Raw genomic sequence first — 25,790 nt, forward strand, 5'->3', positions numbered from 1 at the left:
AGCTGACACTCCCACCCCCACCCCAAAAGGATCTAGGACTTAACTGAAAATCACAAATAGCAAGTGACAGAGCTAGTATTTGAATGCAGGTCTTCTGACTATAAATCTGATTCTCTTTGTATGCTTCTGTTTCTTGTTAAGCTCTCATAGGTTGTAACAAAAGGAACTTTCAAGACTGATTTTTTTTTTAAACCTAAATAACCTCTGTTCTAATTTTTATTAACTGTTTTTATTTTTAGCTAAAAAAACAGGAAAAGTCATCATTATTGGTTCAGGGGTTTCAGGCTTGGCAGCAGCTCGACAGTTGCAGAGTTTTGGAATGGATGTTACCCTTCTGGAAGCCCGGGTAAGAATTCTAATTTGGGACATAACCAGAAGCAAGGACCAATTGGCATCTATACCAGTTTTGTTAAAGACTTTACCATACTTTGTTTAAGTCATATCTCGAAATAGTCAGTGAATATGTAGTGTGTATCACATGTGCCCTTTTGATAGGGCATTTAAGTATATTATTTCTCAGACATTTGGCCTAAAATACAGAGACTATTCTGTAGTTGATCTTGATAAGCTTTCAACTTTAGATCCTGATTCAGCCAGTTTGTGTTCATGTTTTGTCAGCTCTTAGGCCTCTCGTTCCCCTGAGGTACTGCAAAAGTAGAAACAAGATTTAGCAAAAGATTGACTTTGTGAGGTGAATGAGTGAGGAATTAAGGATTACATAACTGTATAGGAGATGCCTCTGGAACACTCAGTTTAGGGTATCTAAAAGGCAGGTGATGATATAGGACTAGAGCACAAGAAGGAGACACTTTAGCACCATAATGGCAAACCTGTGGCACACATGCCAATGATGGCACACAGAGTGCCATCATGTGGGCATGTGTGCTATCCCTGCCAAAGTTAGTTACTAGAAAGGCAGAGGGACTCCACAGAGCTGCTCCCTTTCACCTCTCCACTGTGCCTCCCGGCCCCTCTGCCCTTACTCCCTCTCCTGAGTCGAGAGTTCAGGTTACTCCCCTCTCTTTCTCCCTCCCCTGTCTGGGGTAAGGGGAGGGGTCACTGCATGCAGTCTTGGGGAAGGGGGGAGGCACATAGTCTCTAAAAAATTTGCCATCACTGCTTTAGCAAGATATATAGACCTGGCATTCATCTGCATAGAGATAATAACTGAACCCACAAGACCTAATGGCAATCCCAAGGGAGATGGCCTAGCAAGAAAAGAAAAGAAGATCCAGGACATAGCCGTGGGGGGCCCTACACTTAGTAGGGATAACTTTAGATTTAGAAGAAGACTGAGGAAAAATCAGAGGAGAAAGTGATTAAATATATCAAAGATTCCATAGAGGTCCAAAATGATGAGGACTAAGAGAAGACCATTAGATTTGGTCACTGAAAACTTAAGAAGAGAGAAATGGAGGTACCTCCTGAATGGTTTTCTCCAGGAATTTAGCTGAGAATGGGAGAAGTGAGAGAGGACAGTAATTAGTGGGGTTGCAGAATCAGGAGGAAGACCACATGACTGTTTTGGAGGCAGCAGGAAAAGAGCCAGTTGATAGGAAGAGATTGAAGATCAGAATGTAGGAATGACAGTGGGGGCAATCTGCTAAATAGTACCAGAGGAGGTGGGATGCATGTAAAGGTTAGACTTAGTAAGAGTGAGTTTACAGTCTACTCAAACTACTAGTCTTATTTCTTAGCCAAACTGCTGTCTACCTGTGCCTGTGTGTCTCTCTTATCTTTCCCATATGAAGTGGAATGTTTTATAACTTACATAAGACTTTACATTTATCCCAACTGGATTTCATCTTGCTATATTTAGAATCAATACTGTGTAGTGGTTCCAAGGTAAGGGCTAGGCAATGGGCATTAAGTGACTTGCCCAGGGTGTCTACACTACAAAGTGTCTTAAGGCCATTTTTTAAAACTAGGATCTCTCATCTCTAGGCCTGACTTTCAATGCATTTAGCTTCCCCCATGCTATTTGCCTTCATTTGTCTTTGCTAAAAATGTTTAATAGTTCAAGCCCAGGCATAGGTCCCAGAGATACATTTTTCTTTGTCCCTAGCCAGAGTCCCAGCTCAGATGTTATCTGGATTTTTCTTCTTCTCCTCCTCCCTTCTCCTTTTTGTTTTTTTAATATTTTTCCCATATTTTATGCCAGTATAAGTTTAATAATTGTTTTCTGGCATTATGTAATCCATGTTGTCTCCTGGCTACCTCTCCTACCTCCCTGAGATAGTAAATAATAAGATACAGGTTGTACATGTGCTGTCTTGCAATACATATTTCCACGATCATGTTGACTGGATGCTCAGTTTTTTGTTTTTTGTTTTTAACCCTTACCTTCCGTCTTGGAGTCAATACTGTGTATGGGCTCCAAGGCAGAAGAGTGGTAAGGGTAGGCATTGGGGGTCAAGTGGCTTGCCCAGGGTCACACAGCTGGGAAGTGTCTGAGGCCAGATTTGAACCTTGGACCTCCCGTCTCTAGGCCTGGCTCTCAATCCTCTGAGCTACCCAGCTGCCCCCAGGATGCTCAGTTTTTTATACTCCTTTATTCTCCATTCCCATGCCTCACCCAGGCAGGATAGGGAAGGGACCAACTCTCTGGCCCTAACTGGTTCTTGAATCTTTCTATTCAGGGGGTCTGTAGTAAAATCCGATGACAAAATCACTTCTATTTCTCCCTTTATTGATCTTCACCAAAAGGGAATAAGCATTTACATAAGCCCTACTATGTGTTAAGCACTGTGCAAAGTGCTTTTTACAAATACTTCATTTGATCTTTATAGCTCAGAGAGGTAAGTACTATTATAACCCCCATTTTACAGATGAGGAAACCTGAGGCATATGGAAGTGTAGTGATGTGACTTGCCCAGTGTATGAGGCTAGATTTGAGCTGTGTACTATTGTGGTGCTACCAGCTGCCTCTTACTGGAGATAACAGTAGCATTTACCTCACAGGGGTGGGGCTCAAATGAGATAATACACATTCGTTCTTTTTATTGCTCTTATTACCTATTGTGAGAAACACATTATAGAAACATGAGCCTTCATGATGCTCTGCAATTTGACCACTCTCCACCCTGCCCTTAAACTCTGCACACACTAGGGATCATTTGGCAGAGAGAACTCCAAGTTGTTGTTTTTTTCAGAATTTTGGGCTGAAATTCAGCACAACTAGATGTAATGGGCAAGTGATGAATTGGGATGAGCTTGGGCCATGTGTGAATGTAGGTAGGTAATAATCTTAAATGTATGTACATAGTTTAAGTTATTAAATTATATTTGGAAAGGCAATACTTTGTGACTAGATAGCATTGACAACCTAGAAGTTTTCTCTTGGTTCCAAAGTCTAGTCCAAGAGATCTCTAAAATTCCCTTCAAAGGCCGCCTCTTAAGTTATAACCTTGAAGCAAACTAAATGACATCTAAGGTCTAATTTAATTTCACTTGTTCATTTCCTTGTCTGTAGTGCCTTTTACCTCCATAAAGATTACTAGCTATACTTCTGTGGAATTATAGAGGTTGGGGAGCTGACATGATGAGGAAATTGGATAGATCATGAGTATAAATTTGCATTGCTTATTTTGTAATTTAATTCTTGAAAATCAGGATCGTGTGGGTGGAAGAGTAGCTACCTTTCGCAAAGGAAATTATGTAGCTGACCTCGGCGCCATGGTGGTAACAGGTCTTGGTGAGTCTTTTTAAATTGCATTCTTTATAATAAAGTTTGTCAGAGATGATGTGATAATACTTGGCTTGTCTGAGACAAGACACTAAAGCACCCATGTACAATCAATTCCCATTTATTGACTTACAGAGAAAATGCTTATAAATGTGTAAAGAGAGCTTACTGATGAAACAAGGCTTTATTTTTTTTCTGCATTTGTATTTCAAGCATTTATCAGAGTGAAGTATATTTAAACATGTTTCTCATATTCATATCAACATGAAAATACAAGGAGTCTTCTGAAAATTCTGAAATGTGTTTTTGCCATCCTAAGTTAGAGCATTAAAAGCTAGAAGGAACTGGGTTTATCTGATCCAACCTATAATTCTGGAATTTTCCCTTATAGTAGGAGTTCTTAACCAGAGACCATTGAACTTGTTTTTTAAATAGTTTGATAATTGTTTTCAATATAATTGGTTTCCTTTGTTCCTAAGATATTTTGTTTTGTGCATTTAAAAATAATAATTCTGAGAAGTGACCTGTAGGCTTCATCAGATAAAGAATACCATGGCACACCAAAAGCAAAGAAACCCTGTTCTCTAGTGTCTTGACAACAGGAGGTTAGCTTCTGCTTGAGCATATCTAGCAGTAGGTAACTTATTACTACACTCCCATCTTTTGATACCTCAAAATAATAGGAAAGACTTCTCCTTATATATGGACAAAAATCTGCTTTCCTAAAATTTGAACACACTGACCCAAATTTTGCTACCTAGAACTATAACAAACCTAATCCATCTTGTACATATTAAATGTTCAGATATTTGAAGACAGTTATCTTTCCTTAGACTTTTATTCAGGATAAAACACCTCCAGTTCCTTCAGCTTATCACATATGCTATAATTTATAGGCCTCATCCTGTTCTCCGTCCTCTACAAGTTTTCTCATGTTTGACAGTGTCCCTCTTTAGCACAGGGCTGAATTCAGTCCCTCAGCCACCAAGGTTTGATCAATAAAAAATTTAGGATTATTACCTCACTTGCTGGAGCCACCAGATTGCTAATAGTCCAAACAGACTGCTAATAATGCAATCCAACATTGGACTAATTTTTTAGGCTCCTCTGTCATGCTTGTAAAACTTGTAAGCAAGTTCTTCACTTAGCCATACTTACTAGACCATATTAAGATTTTTTTTTTTAGTGCAAAACATTTGACATTTATTAAATCTATTAGATTTCATATTATTAACTTTGACCTATGGTTCCAGCTTGTATTTGCATTTTGCTATTTTGTGCTCTGGACCCTTGTAGTTGATCTTTTGTTCTCATTAGTTGCCTTTGTTTGTTGCCAGACACTATATTTAATTGTAATCAGGTCTAATATAGTTATGGATGAGGTATCTCTTTTACTGTTCTCTTCATGGATATGCCAAACTTAATTGGTGAAGTTCTTTTCCAGGAGGGAATCCAATGGCTGTGGTCAGCAAACAAGTAAATATGGAACTGGCCAAGATCAAGCAAAAATGCCCACTTTATGAAGCCAATGGACAAGCTGTAAGTCAAGAACAAAGAGAACTTTTCAGAATGACTTTCATTCCATTGGAAATTATTCCAAGGAAATATTAGTGGTGGTGGAACTTTATTTCTCAAAAAAAGAAAGAAATATAAGGAAGAGATGGTTCTGCCTTCCCCAATTTCTGGGATGTGGGACAAAATTGTTATTCAGTGTATCATAATAGAAATACATTTAGGTCTATTTTGTATTTATACTTATATATGCATATATTTATGACTTACATACTGAATTGGATACTTCACATCGTTGTATATCTGTAACCTCGTCAAGATCTGGGGAACCATATGCTTTGCCACTTCTTTCCTACTTTCCCTTGGGCCTCCCGGTGTACTCAGCCTCTGGGTATTTCTTATGGCTCTAGTCTGGAGTTTACATACCAGTTTTTGGTGAGATTGGAGCCTATTCAGGCATGTAGGTAGGTTTACAAAGCAGCACATGCCTATCTCAAGCCCACTAACTGCTTATTAAAGCTTTGTTCTTAGCAGGAGCATTTGTCTATTGTAAATGTATACTACTTGCCTAAAAAGTAAATGACAAGCTTTATTTTACATTATTACCATTTTCACTTGCTTCCACCAGATTTTCCTTTAGATCAAGCTTAATTTCCCTTAGGAATTCCTAAGCCAGTTGATCAGTGCTAATCTGCATATGAGTCAGGAAATTGTTATCATTAACTGGTTTCTCAGTGTTTATAGATAGTTTAAATTGAGCAAGAGTTAATGAAACTCCTGTCATGTGGGGAATCTATACTGCTTGTGAATATGAGCACACCTGCAGCGTCTGTAACATAGAGGTAGGAAGATTGTTTTTGCCTTCAGACACAACTTAGTTGCTATTACTAAATGTAACAAGACTCTTGAACCTTAGGGAATAAAAGTCATTCAGTACAAACCAAACTTACCTATAGTCTTCCCCAGCCTCAAGCCTTACAGAAAGGCCTAGGTGTAAAAGCTGCAAATGCTGTCCTTTGAGATAGGTAGTACAGGGTATATATTCTTCCCATTTTACAAGTGAGGAAATTGAGACCAATGAGAAGACTTGTTTATATGACTTAGTGACTGCTAGGAATTTGAACCCAAGGGGCTCCTGACTCTAGTACAAAAGGCTGAAAAACAATAGATAATTTTTTTCTTGGCTGGGAAGGGGAGTATCTTACAGCCTTGTATTTATTCCAATAACTTGCACAGATGCGACCCATTCTAACTGGTGGTTTTGGAAAAATATCAAGTCCTTTACAAACATTTAGTAAGTGCCTGCTATGTGCCAGGCACTAAGGATACAAAGACAAAAAATAAAACTAACCCGGTCCTCAAGGTACTTAAATTCTGTGCAAGAGGACAACTGGTATACAGACAAAGCAATACAAAATATATGGAGACTGAGTGATTTCAGAGTGGCAGAATGATGCTATCAAGTGAGGAGAGCAGGGCAGGTTTTGTGTGGGAGGTGGTACTTGAGCTAAGCCTAGACGTGGGGGGCCTACTGGAGAAGAGAAGAGCTTGGGGTGAATGGCTGTACTACATTTGTGGGAAGAGGAAAATGAAAAACCAAACCAGATTTCCTGAAAAGTCTTCCACCTCCCCTACAAATCAGTAAAAGAAACTCTCTGAAGCACATATAATAAGATCCAGCCAAAAGTAGAATCCAGATTTAGTGGGGAAATTACTTGTCTTTTAAACCAAAGATTTGTATTTCTGTTTTTGGCAACCTGATTCAGAAAATAGTTTAAACAAATCTTTACATTAGTTTCTGTGTGTATCCAAGATTATTTTCTCTCCTTTTGACTTTTCAGTTTCTTTTATTTTATACTTGTATCTCAGAGACAAAGACCTAACAACAAGCATTTAAATTTGGATTACTTGGCATTCAAAAGACAGCATTTATTCTTCCAAGAAACATGAAACACCTCTGTACAATAATCTATGCTAGATGCTGAGAGAGATATAAGGAAGATGTGTCCCGTCTCTCTTTGTGGAGTTCATTATTTTGTAATAATAGTAATAGCTCACATTTATTTGACAAAGCACTTATCTCATTATAATCCTAACAAGGAGTAGAAATCATTGTCCCTGAGGTCAGATGACAGGGCTTTGTTGTTATATAATTAGTGTCAGTGCTAGTAAGTTCTCAGGCTTTTGACTCCAAGTAGAGCCCTCTGCAGCACTCTTGCAACAAGACGGGGATGGTGGGATGTGCACACAGATCAACAGCATACAAATTAGAATGTAAGCTCTCGAGCAGAGGTAGCAGTAGCATGACACAGTGGAGAGGGGCAGCTGGCCTCCCTATCCAAATTGAAGTCTTGCCTTTCACACATTGCTGAGTGACTATGGACAAGTTAGGTAGCCCCTTAGTCATTCAGGTAACAAGTTCCATGTGAATCACTGTTGTGTATGACTTGGGCTCTGTTTTGTATCAAGTTCTACTTTTATTGAACTTATGGCCCTGAAAAGACATAAATCAAAAGAGTGTAGAACCTGAAATGTAATAAGGAGAATGTTTTCTCGGTTGTTTCTTGGGGATAGGGAAGTGTAGTTTGTTAATGGAAAACCAAGATCTATTTTATACACTTCAAAGTGAATAAAACCCTCTTATAAACTTATGGGGTAAGGTAAAGTTAGGTTAGGGCCCCCAGAATCAACCAGGGACCATTCTCCTCCATCTTGGTTTCTGATTCGTCTGTCAATTGCTGTCTACAGATTCTTTCAATGAAGTCTTAGAATTGGAAAGACCCACCCAGAAGCAACCTAACCCAAACCCCAGAATCTTACAGAGAAAGAATCTGACCTTTAGAAAGGGGAAGTGATTTGTCAAGATCACATATAAATGAATGACACCACCAAAATTTTCAGCATTATTTTCAGAATTCTAGCATAGTGCTACATTGTTCTGTGGTAATATACTTCAAGCAGAATTAGCATTGTAGGATTTTCTTGATTTCTAACAGATAAAGTTTGCAATATTGATTGACATTTACTGAGGGGAGAGGAACGAAGGCTATGTGTGTGTGGACGTATATTTATTTGATTTGAGTTCAGTGAATTCCACTTCTAATTTTTAAAAGCAGCCATAGTAAAATCCCACAAAAGAGCAGATATATTTAGTTATTTCAGTGGGCAGCATGAATTAGTCTTTAAGACGAATGAATCTTATTTCACTCTAAGGAAATGTTTCCCCTTTCTTTGATGAAAGTAAAAAATTTTAACTTTTCCTTATCTCCTGGATCCTTCTCTACTATCTACCCTTAAATGTGCCCAGATTTGTCTAGTGCTTAAAAAATTAGCTTGGGGCAACTAGGTGGCTCAGTAGATTGATAGCCAGACCTAGAAATGGGAGATTCATATTCTTTGGGCTAAATCTAAGTTCTTTCTGCCACTCCCCATATAATGTGGACTCATGACTGGTCACTATCTTGATCACCTTTCTCTGCACAGTGTAGCTATCAATATCCTTTAAATTATGTGGCCCAGAAGTGAATATAGATTGAGATCTGCCAAGGGTAGAATATATTAGGTCTCTTAGTTCTCTCTTCCTTGAAGCTATATCTCTTTTTATAGTCCAAGATTATATTACCCATTTTGGACTGCAGCATATATATATATATATATATATAGCTTGTTAAGATATTATTGTGCTAGCAGTCCACTAAAGTCTCCAGGTATTTTTTAGAACAGTTTCTAACTAGTGTGAGACTTTAAAGGTTTATTTCTTTAAAATATTAACTTCCCCATCACTACTCACCCCTTGTAATCTTGCTTCTCCCATTGTCATTTGCCTGAAACCTCTCTCTCCCAGCTTGCCAGTTGACTCTCTGCTAAATCTAGTGCTTGATTTCTTGGCAGCATTTGATATTGCCAGTTACCCCTTCTTCCTAAACTCCATTTTTCCCTCCGAGAGTCTTAATGACATAACTCCTTCTTGGTTCTCTTCCTACCTGTCTGATCTTATCAGTCTTTTGTATAGGATAATTGGTCTCAATAATAGCTGTATTTCAGGGAACCATCTTAGGCCCTCTTCTTTCTCACTGCACTTAATCTCTTATGATCTCATTAGTTCCCATGTTTGACTATCACCTTTGCTCAAATACCCATGACATAATCTTCATCTATTCTTGAACTCCAGTTCTCCATCTTTCATCAGAGTGCCATAGGCATCTCAGAATCTATATATCTCAACCAGAATCCATTATTTTATCTTCCTAACCCTCACCCCGCCCCCACCCCCCTTCTTTTTAAGAGCACTACCATTTTCTTTCTTTCTTTTTTTAAAATCCTTACCTTCCTCTTGGAGTCAATGTGTATTGGCTCCAAGGCAGAAGAGTGGTAAGGGCTAGACAATGGGGGTTAAATGACTTGCCCAGGGTCACACAGCTGGGAAGTGTCTGAGGCCTAGGACCTCTCATCTCTAGGCCTTACTCTCATTCCACTGAGCCACCCAGCTGCCTCTACCACCATTTTCTAATCACCCAGGTTCAATCTTTGGTCTTGCTCATCTTTTCATTCTGACTTGCCATAGCTAGTCACTTACCTCCTCAACATCTCTTCTATCCACTTTCTCTGCATTCACACCAAATCACTATAATTCAGCCTTTTAGTACCTTTTGGATGCTGGGTTGTTGTTATAGTATCCTCATTGATTTATCTGCCTTTTGCCTTTCCCCTCTCCAATCCATCTTCCACTCAGCTGCAAAATGGCTCTTTGTAAAGCCCTTATCTAATCAGGTCATTCCATTCCCCTATTTGATAGGGGATTTTAGTCATTCCCCTGTGCCTCTCAGCATTTAACACTCTTCCTAGCCTGGCTCCAGCCTGCCTTCCTAGGCTTATTGTACATAGTTCCTTCTCACTAGCCAGTCCAGTCCTCTAAAGGACATTCCATCTCCCATCTCTTTGTTTTTGTAAGGGCTCTCTTTTCTTCACCACCCTTTGGAAGCCCTAGTTCCCTTCAAGGCTCAACTCAGAGGCCACCTCTTTCCTAATTCTATAATGGCAGGGTTATCAGAGGGTGCTAGACTTAAAATGAGAAGGACTCTTAGAGACTGTCTAGTCCAATTTCCTCATTTGAACAGATGAGAAAATGGAAGTTCACAAATTCTGTGACTTGCTCAGACTACACAAGTAGTAACTATTGATATTCAAACCTGAATTTCTTGACTCTTGCTCTATTGGCTTTTTTCTTTGATGATTTTAGAGACCTCCTGCAATCGAATTCACATTTATTTTGTATATATCTGAACATTTTGTTTTCACTACCAGCATCCTCTCCCCTGTCACTAATGGACTATGATCTTTTTAAGGGCAGACACTTTTATAGACATTTTAGTTATATCTTCTAGTTATATCTTCAGGGCCTAATAGTCAATCAATAAATGTTTATTAAGTCCCTATATGTGCCAGGCACTATGCTAAATTCTGGGGATACAAATAACAATGAAGACCCTCCCTGCCTTAGGGAGAGCCTTAATGGATGGGGGAAGGCAGTACATAAAGGGAAGATAAAATGCACCCGTGGGGATGATTGGGGTGAGGTGGGGTGGTGGTGGCACTCAGTATAGGGCCATCACTGAGAAATCCAAAAGCATTATAACTGGTGAGAAATGGAGAGAAAACTAAAAGCTTTACCCTGCCATAAATAAAGGCCCTAGAGTTCATGGCCCTGCCCTCTAGTCAGACAGTCCAATCAGGGGGTCCTGATGAAATGTGAGAATCCAGCAGATACAATCTTGCAACATAATGAGATTTCCCAGCAATGAGTTTGTTGGGGAAGGAAGGCATGATGGAGCAGTCCAGAATGGTATTAAATTGCTATGTGGAGATTATAAACTAAATGTTTCCAGCTTGATCCTTATATAGAAATAGTATTTTTCTATAAGGAAAATTCTTCCAGTCTATAAGTCAGATACCACTTTTTTCTTTTGTTGTTGTTTAATCATTTTTCAGTTATGTTCAGTTCTTCATGAAACATAACCAACACCAACACCCCACCCCACCCCCAATGTGGGGTTTTTGGGGTATCCTGAAGTGATTTACCATTTCCTTCACTAGCTTGTTTTAGAGATGAAGAAACTGAGGCAGAGTAAAGTGGCTTGCCCTGGGTCATACATCTGGTAAATATCTGAAGCTAGATTTGAACTCACAAAGATGAGTCTTCAGACTTCAGGCCTGGTGCTCAATCTGCTATGCCACCTAGCTGCCCCTTTCTTCTATGTAGCCTTAATCTGAATTTCTAAGCAGCTACCTACTTGCAGTGTGACCTGCTATAGTATTATAATGAGAAACCAGACAAGGACAAAGTTGGAAAATAGTATACTTTCTAATTCGAAATAGCCTTCAGTCATCAGTGAAGGAGCTATAAGTTGTTTGGGATCAAAGAAAAAAAATCTAAATTTCTTATTTCTTTGAAAGGGAAAATCAGTCCACAGCCCATACTTGAGGCCTACTCATTCTCAGTTGAGCCCAGTTTATTAATTAGGAGATGCAGTCTCACAAATGCTTTTGACATCTAGATTTTTTCTTCAGATGACCTTCATTCAACTAATAAGAAAGATAAGGAGCTAGTTGTTGAATCCTACCTCATAGAACCTTTGTATTCCTTATAACTGTCACAAATACAACCTTTTTACAGTTGGACCTATTTGGACTGACTGGTATGAAAAAGATGCCTCTGTGGGCAACAGAAGATCCTCTAGTGCAGCAGTTCTTTTTTATTTTAAGCTCTTCAGTTGATACATTAAGGAAACCAATCCCTTTAAGATAGTTGAAGCTTATTAAGTGTTTCTTAGGGAAGGAAAAGTTACCCCTTGAATAATGATTTAACCTGACTTAAATATCATGTTACAAATTTAGACTTAGGGCTCTAGGGGGCCATCTCTTCCAACCCACATGAGTTAAGTAAAGTGAAACCCAGAGAGAAGTGACTTTCCCTACAGTAACATAGCAATGGCAGAGCCAGGATTAAAAACTCCAGCTCCTCCAATTTAAAGTCAATGCTCTTTTCATTTTGTAAATTGTCTTCCTTATTCTCTACCTCAGATATAAAGTTCACTTTCCTTTGGGAACATCTAGGTAGCTGGGTATGTCCAATTTAGAAAGTATTCTGAGGCAAATGTTAGGTTCTTTCATTCAATTCCTAGTAGAAAATCTAAGCCTTTCTTTAAGGAGTTCTTATAAAGGAATTGAAGTTATACCCTTTTTAGGGGTTCTGTTCTTACTAAAGGAAAAGAGGAAAGCAGTGTTGCCTTTAGGTTATTACATCATGGCCTTCATATAATTTTTTAAAATGTGTTATCCTTGAAAATTTCTCTTGGGTGTATCCATTTTGTTAATTCCAAATCTGAGTTTTGTTTATTATAGTCTTCACCTATAGAGATATTCATTTGACTCCCTAGCACCATTATATACTTTCAGAAGAGACAGTTGTGGAGAAGAATGTATAGGTTCATAGAAGTGAGGATATATGATAACTGATCCAATGGGCATGTCATCATAGAACCCATTCAAAGTCATGTTCCTGTGACCTGATCCTTCCCTAAGATGATCAGTTGCCAGATTAGGGTTATTTCTTCCCATAATGTTTTTCTCAAAATATTCCAGTGCTTGAAACCAATTTCTGTTCTTCTTTGAAGTTTTGCATGTGGTTGCTCGGATCTCACCTTCCCCTATTGACTCTGTGCTTCGCTCTTTGTCTCTATAGAAATTTTATAGGGTTAAGTGTTTCTTTTGCTGTTTGCTTATTTTCCCTGCCTTTGGACTGGTTCTGTCTCCTCTGTTGATGGCTTCCTGTGAGCTATTTTGCGTTGGGGTTAGGTCTTCACTACCCCAAAGCTTGAAAGGGTGAATCGCTGTGGACTTCTAGACCTCACTATGGGACGGGACCAGGACCTGGGTCTTCAAGGGGTGGGTCTGGGATGTGGGGTGCTCTGCAGTTGTTGTAAACCAGGGTCCTGGGATCCCAAAGCTGGTCTATGCCCAGGCTTGGAACCTGGTGCAGTAGGTGAGGGAGAAGGTGATTGGCCAACACTCCTCTGTGTGCAGTTTTGCTTCTGGTTCCCCCTTATCCTGTGAAAATCTCTCTGCCTACATTTCAAGTTATATTCAGCAGGAGAGCCCCCTCACTCTGTCTTGCTGTTGGTTTTTGACACGGCTTTTTAAAGATTAGTTTGGAAGGATTGCCAGCAGTTTCAGCTTTCACTGCTCCTAAGCTGCCATCTTGGCTCTGCCCCCAAAAAATGTTTCTCTCTGAAGTGTATAGAACTCCACCAAATGTGACCACATTATCTAAACAACATAGCCAAAATCTTTTGAGTATAGAAATAGTTGTGTATTGTTAACTCCTCACATTTTCATAGTGCCCAGGAAATCTTAATAAAATTTAAGACTAACAATAGTTTGGGGAAGAGGGAGGATTTTTGGTTTTTCCTTAAAAATCTAAGAGGTTTTTTGGGGGGCGGGGGTGTTGCTTTGTTAGACATCTTATTTGATCCTCATAAGGATCTACACTAAGATAAGATGATAAGAACTACAGATATTATAATTTTCATTTAAGAAATAGGGAAACTGAAGCTGTACAAGAACTGTTAGTTAGCCTCTCTAGTTAAGAGAAGTAGTTGAGATATGAGCCAAGCCTTCTAAAACTAGTGCCAGTGGTCTTATTAATTTTGAAATGTTTCTTAGGTTAAGGATCTGTAAGGGTCATTTATATTGTGATTAATACCTTTCTCAAGATAATAGTCTGAGAATCAGAAATTGTATTTAAAAACTAAGCCACTGTGGTTTTAGTTTTAATCAAACATTTATTAAAAAAAACACTTCACTATGTGTCAAACACTGCTATTTTTCAAAATTGCCTATTTACAGTTAATATTTCATCCCATTCCTATCTTCTGATAGAAATGATGGAGAGGCAGCAAGGTGGCACAGTGAATAGGGCACCAGGCCTCAAGTTAGGATGACCTGAGTTCACATCTGTCCCTAGTTGTGTGATCCTGGACAAGTCACTTAACTTTGTTTGCCTAGCCCCCCTTCTGTCTTAAGAGTTGTTACGAAAACAGAAAGTAAGGATTTAAAAAGAAATGATGGAAATGATGTGAATTCTCACAACCTAATGAGGAAAAAGGAATAAACTAAAATCTGTATTGGACTACATAAGGATGATAGATCTGAGCTGGAAAGAACCTCAGGGGAGATACATTAATTCGTTTAGCTTTGGCTCAGTAATCTCTGTGAAGTTCTTTTCATTGTTGACTCTGTAAGATCTCTAAATACCTTAGAAATTGATTCAAAATGGGAGGAATAATATATCCCAGGAGAAAACAAAAGAGGTCAAAGATCTATTTGGCTTTTTTTCCCCCCCACAATTGTGTTCTCAACAGAACCAATTTGTTATCTTAAGTTTTTCTTTAAGATTTAATTTAGCACGAAGCATCTTTTAGAAAAACTTTCCCAGTGTCCATTTCCCATTTAATATTCCTTTAGGTTGCTGAATGTGGCAGAGATTGGTGGGTCCTGATTTCATGAATGATGATGTTTGCCCATTCTCTCAAGGCTTTTATGAGCCAGGTGTTTACATTATTACATTAGAGATGCAGAAATGTCATCTTTGGTGTTTATTCCAATGGGACAGCAATCTTTTGGTCTGCCATCTGCTTTTTCTTTTTGTGTTAATCCTTACTGTTTTATATAGTCCTGCATTGTTCTTACTCTTAAGTGCTTTCTGCCACCCACCCTAACCCTTCCTTCCTTTTAAGACTTTGCCTTTTTGGCCATTTCTTTGCCTTGACTTCTCCTCCCCACTTTCTTTTTTTTTTTTTTTTTTTTAAAGTATTTGTATAATGTGCCTTATTTCCCTAGTGGTTGTCACAGCTTTTGCGGCTAACAGACTGCTTCTGTCATGCTGTGTGTTTTTTAAACTTGTTAATTTTACTGCTGATGTACAAAACTAAACTTGACGTGGCTGTTGGGCTGTTATTTACAGTTTATTTCTCTCTCTGCTGCAATGGTTAAAAGGACACTGTCAAGGTATTTTTTCATAATTTTTATCAAATCATTTTCCTCACTGTTTATAATAACCCATTAGAAGCTTGAAATTTCAATCTGTTTCCCTCCCAGAGTTCCTCCTCATTCCACATTCATGCTGGTTTGTTGTTGTAGGGCTGCTCCTGAGTGTCGGGCTAGTACTTTTTGAGTTTTTGTTACTGAGCGCATGTAAGCGTCAACTTTTTTTGATGGTGGGATACATAAGGAGAAAGTATAATGAATTACCCAAACTTAGTGATCACACGAAGGGGATAAAAAAATAGGATAAATTTGGTCCCACTAACCTTGACAGTGTCCCTTTAAATATTTCTCAACCACAAACCCTAGAGCCCAGTTATTGATCCTGAGTGCTGCAAGACTTTTTCAGTATCACTTGTCCCATGTGACTGCCATCCCAGCTGCAAAGATTAAAGCTTGTCTGAAGCAACATTCATCCAGTTGGTACTGGAAGAGCTTTAATCGCTACCGTTTGCATATCTTTGTATTAAAAAAATGCCTCATTATTGAGGCACTGGAGATGTAACCCTTCTGTCTCTGTCACCGCATCATCCTTTTGATACAGATTTCATCTTCTCAGCAACGCTATCACAGGAGGATGAGTTTTCCTCCCTTAAGAGGAAGCAGTAATAAATTATGGAAATGTGACCATTCAGGCACCACTCAGTCTTTGGAAACTGTACAATTCCTAATATCAGGGTCTTGGAATATTAGTTTTTTCATGATTCCATTGAGACACCTGGGTGAAAAACACTCTCCCTCTGGAGATTTCTCCTTGGAAAGGATTCACAGGTTTAGAGTGCCCAGAAATGTCCTGTGATACTTTGCAAATTCACAAAAGCAGGAAACAATCTCAGTATTGCTGTGAGGCTGTGTTGCACTTCCTTGTCCCTAGAATAGGACATGAACAACTCAAGTCAAAAACCACCTAGTTAAAATTCCTACTAGAAATGCCTTTTAGACAATTTTTTATCTGAATATTTCTCATACAAAAAATCAATAAGAGAATGACAAAATACATCTGTTTTCTTTCTAGAATTCTAGATTAGGTGAATAAATCACAGTATTAGGTCCACCAAATTATGATCACAGAATCATAGAAAATTAGAACATAGTGTCAGAGCTGGAAGTTTCTTTAAAATGTGAAATTTAGAGATGGAAAAGACCTTCAGTTATAGAATTCCTGAGCAGAATCTTTGAGATTATCTGGTGCAATTTCATTTTATAGGGAGTTGTTTCCCCTTGCCCAAAAAGCTTGAAGGAGTAGTATATAGAACCAGTTGTAATAATAGTTGAGTAAGTGAATGTACATATTTAAAGATTAACCTGCTTTATTTCTCAGGCTAGTACTGGCAGGATTTTTAGGAGTAGTTCTCCTGCTCCTAGAACACACTATATACTTTCAGGGTTTGATGCTGCTCATCCAGTTTTCTATAAGCCTGCTTTGGAGTCAGTCATGTCTTAGGTGTCCAGAAAGAGAATGCTATTTCTTTCTTTTATCTCTTAGTACTCATTATTTCTCTTATAACTTTCTTTATGGCTCCATAAAATTGATCACCTGGAATTGCTTAGTGAATTGGTGAGGAAACAAATTCCAATTTTCTCAAAAGGCCAGTTCAATTCAGAAGAGGGAAAAAAAGATTTTAAAAGAAGAATGAAGAAATTGTTGCTGAACTAAGGAGCATTGATTGAACCCCTATTTCATGTTTCTTTACCAATTAAAACTGACTGTACTGTTCCTATTCACACATCCTTTCCAGTAACTGTGAAAGCTTATGTTAGTTATTGTACTTAAGAAAGAAAACTGCACTTATCCTGAAACACCAACCAAGTTGGCAACAAAGGAGAATTCTAAACATTTAACTCTAATAGATTCCCCATTTACAATAGGAGGTAGATTCAAGCGGTACAGGTGAAATACTGGTTCTAGGCATGTTTTCTCTTTCCCTTATTGCTGTCATTTACTGATTATCATGGCTACAGCTAGTCAACTCAGCATGAGGACAAGCAGTAGTTTTATAATTGCCATTGGCAAGGAAGGGATAGTGTAACCTCAGGGCTGGAATTGGATAAGGGGAGGTAGGGCCTCTTTTCTGTCTCAACATCAGCTATGACAACATCAGATGACTCTGAGTTTCTTAGTCATCATTTTCTTATGAATTCTTGAAGAACTTGGTACAAGTTAGATCCAGTGCACAGTTCTTGGTGTCATAAAGGAAAAAAACAAAACAAGGAACAAGCCAGAATGCCCTTAAAATAATATATTTATAGAGTGTTTCACAGTTTACAAAATTACTTTTTCTCACAATGATCTTGTGATCTAGGCAGTACAAGTCATGGTGTCCTCATTTTGACTTGCCCTCTAGGCAAAGAGCTGGATTGAGGACTGAGACCCAAGTATCCTGACTCCAGGCCCTTGTTCTAACATTCTTGACAGCTACTTTTCACCCTCTTTAGCCTCCTTATTTCAGCTGAAACTCTGTGGGGACATTGGGTGGGGCTTCCAAAATTCTTGGAGCTTTTCTCATATGCCCTGCCATTTTTTTTTTTTTTTGCAAGAACATGACATTTTGCAACATTCCCAGGTCTTGGTTTTACATCCTTTTGCTTTCTGGGGCTTTCCCTGTGTGTTGTTCTGCATGCCAGCTCAGCCCAGTGCATGTCAGCTCCAGTGCAAGTCTCGCTTCATGTAACAGTCCCGTTAGCACGTGTGAAATCTTTTGACCTGCCCTCTTTATGTGGGTAGAGTCTCATCTCTGGAAGGGGGATGTCAGAGATAAACAGTATATTTTATAAACTAATTTAATGGAATGATAAAAGAAAGCAAATTTGAACCCAAACTTTACCCCTTCCAGATTATGCATTTTAACCTTTCCTAACTTTGTGATGTTTTATGGACAGTTTTGTGTTTTTTTTTTTTTTTTATGACTTCTCCATTCTGAGAACAAACCCTATTGTTCATTGGATTTTCAGGTTCCAAAAGAAAAAGATGAAATGGTGGAACAAGAGTTTAATCGACTTTTGGAAGCCACATCCTACCTCAGTCATCAGCTAGACTTCAATGTCCTCAACAATAAGCCTGTCTCTCTTGGTCAAGCCCTGGAAGTTGTCATACAGTAAGTACCTAAGAGGAGCAGTATGGTATACTATGGAAAGAGGGCTCAACTTGCCAAAAGACTTGATTTCAAATTCCGAGTTCCCACACTTAACCTTGGTGACTTGAGCAAGTCAGTTAATTTTTGAGCCTCAATTTCTTCATCTATCCATAAAGCAAGGAAAGAATACTACTTGTACCACCTAACTCATAGAGGCTTTAAAAAAGCAAGACTGTCAGGCGTACAATAAGCAGATCTACTAAATACTTGATAGTGCTCCCTTCACCACACAGTATTTTTTTTTTTAACTAAAAGAGAAAAAAGATAGGGAAACGAGCAAACCACAACAAAAAGAAAACTCAACTTAGAAGGTTATTTTGGTGGCATCGTAGACTCAAACTCAAAAGAGGACAACAAAGTCAATACTGCTACATCCAGAGCCTCCAAGAAAAATATTAATTGCTCTAAAGCTCAAAAAAGGATTTTAAAAATCAAATGAGAGGAGTAGAAGAAAAATTGGGGAAAGAAATGAGAGTGATACAGGAAAATCATTAATACATTAAAAAAAAAAGAATAGGCCAATTGGTAAAAGAGCCATAAAAAATCCAAAGAAAGAGAACTTTTTAAAAATCAGGATTGGCCAAGTGCAAAAAAAGGTACAAAAAATTCGCTGAGGAAAAAGAATTGACCAAATGGAAAAGGAGGTACAAAAGCTCATTCAAGAAAGTCATGCCTTAAAATTAGAATTGGGCAAGTGGAAGGCTACTAACTCCATGAGACATCAAGAAACAATCAGAAGAATGTCAAAAATCAAGTCAAAAAGAATGAAAAAAATAGAAGAAAATGTCAGATATCTCATGGGAAAAACAATTGACCTAGAAAACATATGCAGGAAAGATCATTTACTAATTACTGGAATAGATGGGCAGCTGGGTAACTTAGTAGATTGAGAGCCAGGCCCAGAGATGGGAAGTCCTGGGTTCAAATACGGCCTCAAACACTTACTAGCTGTGTGACCCTGGGCAAGTCACTTAACACACACTCTCTCTCTCTCTCTCTCTCTCTCTCTCTCTCTCTCTCTCTCTCCATTGACTAACCCTTACCACTCTTCTGCCTTAGAATCTAAGGCAGAAGGTAAGGATTTTGTTGTTGTTGTTGTTGTTGTTGTTGTTTTTTAAGAATTAATGGACCACCTAAAAGCTGTGATTAAAAAAAAGAGCTTAGACATCATCTTTCAAGAAATCATCAAGGAGCAGGTAGATCTTTCTGGATATGAAACAGGATGCCACTCAATTTCCATGATTAGCAAGCAAGTGGACCTTATTAGGGAAATGAAGCTTAGGTCTCAGAATGAAGTCAATTTACAAGATGGAATCAGTTTGGCTCACAAAATTCCCACAATTCTCATATTCCTCATTTTGATTCATGTTGGAGGGGGCCAATTTACCATCAACATTATTTACCAATCAAAGGCCACTGGGAGACATCCTCACACATAGTTCAATACAACAGCTAACACATTCTAAGAACAATAAATATGATATACAAACCTTATTAAATAGACTCTAGGTGTAAACTAAGTCAGGGTGGAGATCAAACTACAAAGAAGTCACAGTGGACTAATTTTGAAAGGGGAGGTTTATATGTCACCAAGGTAACCAAGAAAACTCAATAGACATAAGCGCCATGAAACAAAGAACCAAAGCCTATAGGTCAACAATAATAAAGAAAACATTGTCTCCTTGTATCCTAATAACCCATTCCTAATATCCATCTGAGCAGCATTTTGTCTTGAGTACCAGATATCACATGTAGTTGGAAATATCTTTTCTTGGACATTCTGTAATAAACTGTAGCTCTAAAGGGGGCTATGTTTCTCTGTTTCCAGATCAATGGTAGAGATTCCTAGATAATTCTGCTGAAATCTACTAATAGTAAGACAATAGAATTTAGTACTATCTCTTAAATTTCATTTTTCAATAATTATTTCATATGGTGAAAACCAACTCAGGCTTTATGGTTCTGATCCTATTAACAAAACCATGAGAAAAACATCAAATTTAAGAACCCATAGACAATTCTGGAAGACTTATAACGGAATGTTGTCCATCTCCAGAGAAAGAACTTTTGGAGTCTGATAGGTATGGATCAAAGCTTACTATCTTTCACATCAGTGTATTTATGGTTTTATTTTAGAGTTTTGGTTTTGTATGAGTGTGCTTGCAACAAGGACCAATATGGAAGTGTGTTTTGTATGTAATTCATATATGGCCCAGATCAAATTACTTAATATCTCTAAGTAAGGGGAGGGGAGGGAAGGAGATACTTTGAATCTTATAATTTTGAAAAATGCATTTTGAAAATTATTATTGCATATAATTGGGAAAATAAAATATCTTTGAATTAAAATTAAAGAACCCATAATGCAGGGGCTCAGTGGATTAAGAACCAGGCCTAGAGATGAGTGGTCCTGGGTTCAAATATGACCTCAGATACTGCCTAGCTGTGTGACCCTAGGCAAGTCACTTGGCTCTCATTGCCTAGCATTATTGCTTTTCTGCCTTAGAACTAATGCACAGTATTGATTCTCGGATGGAAAATAAGGGTTAAGGGGAGAGGGGGTAGGCTCAATGCAACTGAAACTCAGTTTCTGTTTTTACATACTCCTTGCTGTTTCTTTTTTGACCCAAACCTTATATCTGATATAAGAATCTTGAAAAAAAAACAAAAGATCATGTCTGGCCTATAATGACCAGATAGATACTTTAAAATAGGAAAATAACTTCACTTCTTTTATAAATTATTCGAGCAACCTTAAAAGTAAAATCCTTAAACCAGTTTTGAGAACTTACACTAACACATAATATCTGAATTTCTATACTATATACCTTTGAAAGTTAAATACATATGTATATAATTCTTTTTTTTAATAATTTTTATTTTTTAGAAAAGTTATCATGGTTACATAATTCATGTTCTTACTTTCCCCTTCACCCCTGACCTCCCCCTCTCTCCCAAGATAATGCACATTTCCACTGGTTTTAACATGTGTCATCAATCAAGACCTATTTCGAAATTGTTGATAGTTGCACTGTTGTGGTAGTTTTGAGTCTACATCCCCAATCATGTCCGCCTCAACCCATGTGTTCAAGCAGCTGCTTTTCTTATGTGTTTCCTCTCCTGTAGTTCTTCCTCTGAATGTGGGTAGCGTTCCTTTCCATAAATCCCTCAGAATTGTCCTGGGTCATTGCATTGCTGCTAGTACAGAAGTCCATTACATTCGATTTTACTGCAGTGTATTGCTCTCTGTGTACAATGTTCTTCTGGCTCTGCTCATTTCACTCTGCATCAGTTCCTCAAGGTCTTTCCAGTTCACATGGAATTCCTCCAGTTTATTATTCCTTTGAGCACAGTAGTATTCCATCACCAGCATATACCACAATTTGTTCAGCCATTCCCCAATTGAAGGACATACCCTCATTTTCCAGTTTTTTGTCACCACAAAAAGCTTGGCTATAAATATTTTCATACAAGTCTGTTTATCTATGATCTCTTTGGGGTACAAACCCAACAATGGTATGGCTGGATCAAAGGGCAGGCATTCTTTTATAGCCCTTTGAGCATAGTTCCAAATTGCCATCTAGAATGATTGGATCAGTTCACAACTCCACCAGCAATGCATTAATGTTCCAATTTTGCCACATCCCCTCCAACGTTCATCACTCTCCCTTACTATCATTTTAGCCAGTCTGCTAGGGTGGGAGGTGATATCTTAGTGTTGTTTTGATTTGCATTTCTCTATTATTGGAGAGTTAGAACACTTTCTCATGTGCTTATTGATAGTCTTGATTCCTTTATCTGAAAATTGCCTATTCATGTCACTTGCCCATTTATCATTTGGGGAATGGCTTGATTTTTTATACAATTGATTTAACTCCTTGTATATTTGAGTAATTAGACCCCTGTCAGAGTTTTTTGTTATAAATATTTTTTCCCAATTTGTTGTTTCCCTTCTGATTTTGGTTGCATTGCTTTTGTTTGTACAAAAGCTTTTTAATTTAGTAAAATCAAAATCATTTATTTTACATTTTGTAATTTTCTCTAACTCTTGCTTGGATTTAAAATCTTTCCTTTCCCAGAGATCTGACAAGTATACTATTCTGTTTTCACTTAATTTATTTATAGTTTCCCTCTTTATATTCAGGTCATTCACCCATTCTGATGGTGTAGGGTGTGAAATGTTGGTCTAAACCTAATCTCTCCCATATTGTTTCCCAATTTTCCCAGCAGTTTTTGTCAAATAGTGGATTTTTGTCCCAAAAGTTGGGCTCTTTGGGTTTATCATACACTGCCTTGCTGATGTCACTTACCCCAAGACTATTCCACTTATCCTCCCTTCTGTCTCTTAGCCATGTTGTTTTGATGACCGCAGCTTTATAGTATATTTTAATATCTGGTACTGCTAGGCTCCTTCCTTCACATTTTTTTTCATTATTTCCCTTGATATTCTTGATCTTTTGTTCTTCCAAATGAACTTTGTTATAGTTTTTTCTAAGAAGTTTTTTTGGTAGTTTGATAGGTATGGCACTAAATAAATTAATTAATTTGGGTAGAATGGTCATTTTTATTATGTTAGCTTATCCTACCCATGAGCAATCAATGTTTTTCCAATTGTTTAGATCTAGTTTTAATTGTTTGTAAAGTGTTTTGTAGTTATGTTCGTATACTTCCTGTCTTTGTTTTGGTAGATAGGTTCCTAAATATTTTATATTGTCCAGCGTGATTTTAAATGGTGTTTCTCTTTCTACCTCTTGTTGCTGTGATGTGTTGGAAATAAATAGAAATGCTGGTGATTTATGTGCGTTTATTTTGTATCCTGCAACTTTGCTAAAGTTGATTATTTCTACTAGCTTTTTAGTTGATTCTCTAGGATTTTTTAAGTATACCATCATATCATCTGCAAAGAGAGATAGCTTAGTTTCCTCATTGCCTATTTTAATGCCTTCAATTTCTTTTTCTTCTCTAATTTCTACTGCTAGTGTTTCTAGTACACTGTTAAATAATAGAGGTGATAATGGGCATCCTTGTTTCATGCCTGATCTCACTGGGAAGGCTTCTAATTTATCCCCTTTGCATATGATGCTTGTTGATAGTTTTAAATATATACTGTTTACACTTTTTAGGAAAGGTCCTTCTATTACTATACTTTCCAGGGTTTTCAATAGGAATGGGTGCTGTATTTTGTCAAAGGCTTTTTCAGCATCTATTGAGATAATCATGTGATTTTTGTTTGTTAGCTTGTTGATATGGTCAATTATGTGGATGGTTTTCCTAATGTTGAACCATCCTTGCATTCATGGTATAAATCCCATCTGATCATGGTGGATAATCCTCTTGATCACTTGCTGGAGTCTTTTTGCTCGTATTCGATTTAAGATTTTTGCATCTATGTTCATTAGGGAGATTGGTCTGTACTTTTCTTTGTTTTTGATCTACCTGGCTTTGGAATCAGTACCATATTTGTGTCATAAAAGGAATTTGGTAGGACTCCTTCTTTGCTTATTATATCAAATAATCCTATATTATTGGGATTAGTTGTTCTTTGAATGTTTGATAGAATTCACTTGGGAATCCATCAGGCCCTGATGATTTTTTCTTAGGGAGTTCTTTGATGGATTGTTCAATTTCTTTTTCTGATATGGAATTGTTTAGGTATTCTCTTTCTTCTGCTGTTAATCTAGGCAATTTATATTTTTGTAATTATTCATCCATATCTCCTAAGTTGCTATATTTATTGCTATATGATTGGGCAAAATAGTTTTTAATGATTGCCTTAATTTCCTCTTCATTAGAGGTGAGGTCTCCTTTTCATCTTTGATACTGTTAATTTGGTTTTCTTCTTTCCTTTTTTTATTAGATTGACCAGTACTTTGTCTATTTTGTCTGTTTTTTCAAAATACCAACTTCTAATCTTATTTATTAATTCAATAGTTCTTTTACTTTCAATTTTACTAATTTCTCCCTTGATTTTTGGTATTTCTAATTTAGTTTTCATCTGGGGATTTTTAATTTGCTCACTTTTTAAAGTTTTTAAAGTTGTATGCCTAATTCATTAATCTCTACCCTCCCTAATTTGTTAATATATGCACTTAAAGATATCTATTTCCCTCTGAGTACTGCCTTGGTTGCATCCTGCAGAGTTTGGTAGGATGTCTCATCATTGTCATTCTCTTCAATGAAAGTGTTGATTGTTTCTATGATTTCTTCTTTAACTGACTGGTTTTGGAGAATCATATTATTTAATTTCCAATTAGTTTTTGATTTGCCTATCCAGGTGTCCTTAGTAATTATTATTTTTATGGCATTATGATCTGAGGAGGTTACATTTATTATTTCTGCACTTTTGTATTTGTTTGCAATGTTTCTATGCCCTATTACATGGTCAATCTTTGTGAATGTACCATGTGCAGCTGAAAAGAAGGTATATTCCTTTTTGTCCGTATTTTTCTCCATATATCTATTAAATCTAATTTTTCTAGGACTTCATTCACCTTTCTTATCTTTTTTTTATTTATTTTTTGGTTTGATTTATCTAGATCTGAAAGAGGAATGTTTAGATCTCCCACTAGTATGTTTTTTTTTTTTGTTTGTTTGTTTTTTTAACCCTTGTACTTCGGTGTATTGTCTCATAGGTGGAAGAGTGGTAAGGGTGGGCAATGGGGGTCAAGTGACTTGCCCAGGGTCACACAGCTGGGAAGTGGCTGAGGCCGGGTTTGAACCTAGGACCTCCTGTCTCTAGGCCTGACTCTCACTCCACTGAGCTACCCAGCTGCCCCCCCACTAGTATGGTTTTACTATCTATTTCCTTCTTGAGCTCTGCCAGTTTCTCCTTTAGGAATTTGGATGCTATGCCATTTGGTGCATACATATTGAGCACTGTTATTTCCTCATTGTCTATACTGCCTTTTATCAGGATGTAATTAACCTTCCCTGTCTTTTTTAATCATCTCTAATTTTACTTTGGCTTTGTCAGAAATCATGATTGCCACTCCTGCTTTATTTTTCTCATTCAAAGCCCAAAATATTTTGCTCCAGCCCTTTTCCTTAAATCTGTGTATGTCCACCCTCCTCTTATGTGTTTCTTGTACAACATATGGCAGGATTCTGGTTCCTAATCCACTCTGCTATTTGCTTCCATTTTATGGGTGAGTTCATCCCATTCACATTCAGAGTCATAATTATCAGTTGTGTATTCCCCAACATTTTGGTATCCTCTCCTAGTTCTACCCCTTCTTATTCTATTTCCTTTTAATCCATTGATTTGTTTTAAACCAGTAACCCTTGTCCCCTCCCTTGATTTACTACCCTTTCTACGCCCTCCCTTATTATTCCCCTCTTTTTATTTTTAAGACCTAATG

General features: G+C 37.6%; 1 protein-coding gene across 1 annotated transcript in view; it reads left to right on the plus strand.

The window, feature by feature from the left end:
- The window catches only part of KDM1A (lysine demethylase 1A), a 104,336-nt gene that overhangs the window by 55,793 nt on the left and 22,753 nt on the right, over positions 1 to 25,790 (plus strand). The window contains exons 7-10 of the mRNA XM_044668719.1: positions 240 to 346; positions 3,613 to 3,694; positions 5,130 to 5,224; positions 18,251 to 18,393. Of these exons, the coding sequence (XP_044524654.1) occupies positions 240 to 346; positions 3,613 to 3,694; positions 5,130 to 5,224; positions 18,251 to 18,393 (427 nt within the window). The remainder of the gene's footprint in view (positions 1 to 239; positions 347 to 3,612; positions 3,695 to 5,129; positions 5,225 to 18,250; positions 18,394 to 25,790) is intronic.

This window comes from Gracilinanus agilis, chromosome 3 (assembly GCF_016433145.1).
Source record: "Gracilinanus agilis isolate LMUSP501 chromosome 3, AgileGrace, whole genome shotgun sequence".
Lineage (NCBI taxonomy): Eukaryota > Metazoa > Chordata > Mammalia > Didelphimorphia > Didelphidae > Gracilinanus > Gracilinanus agilis.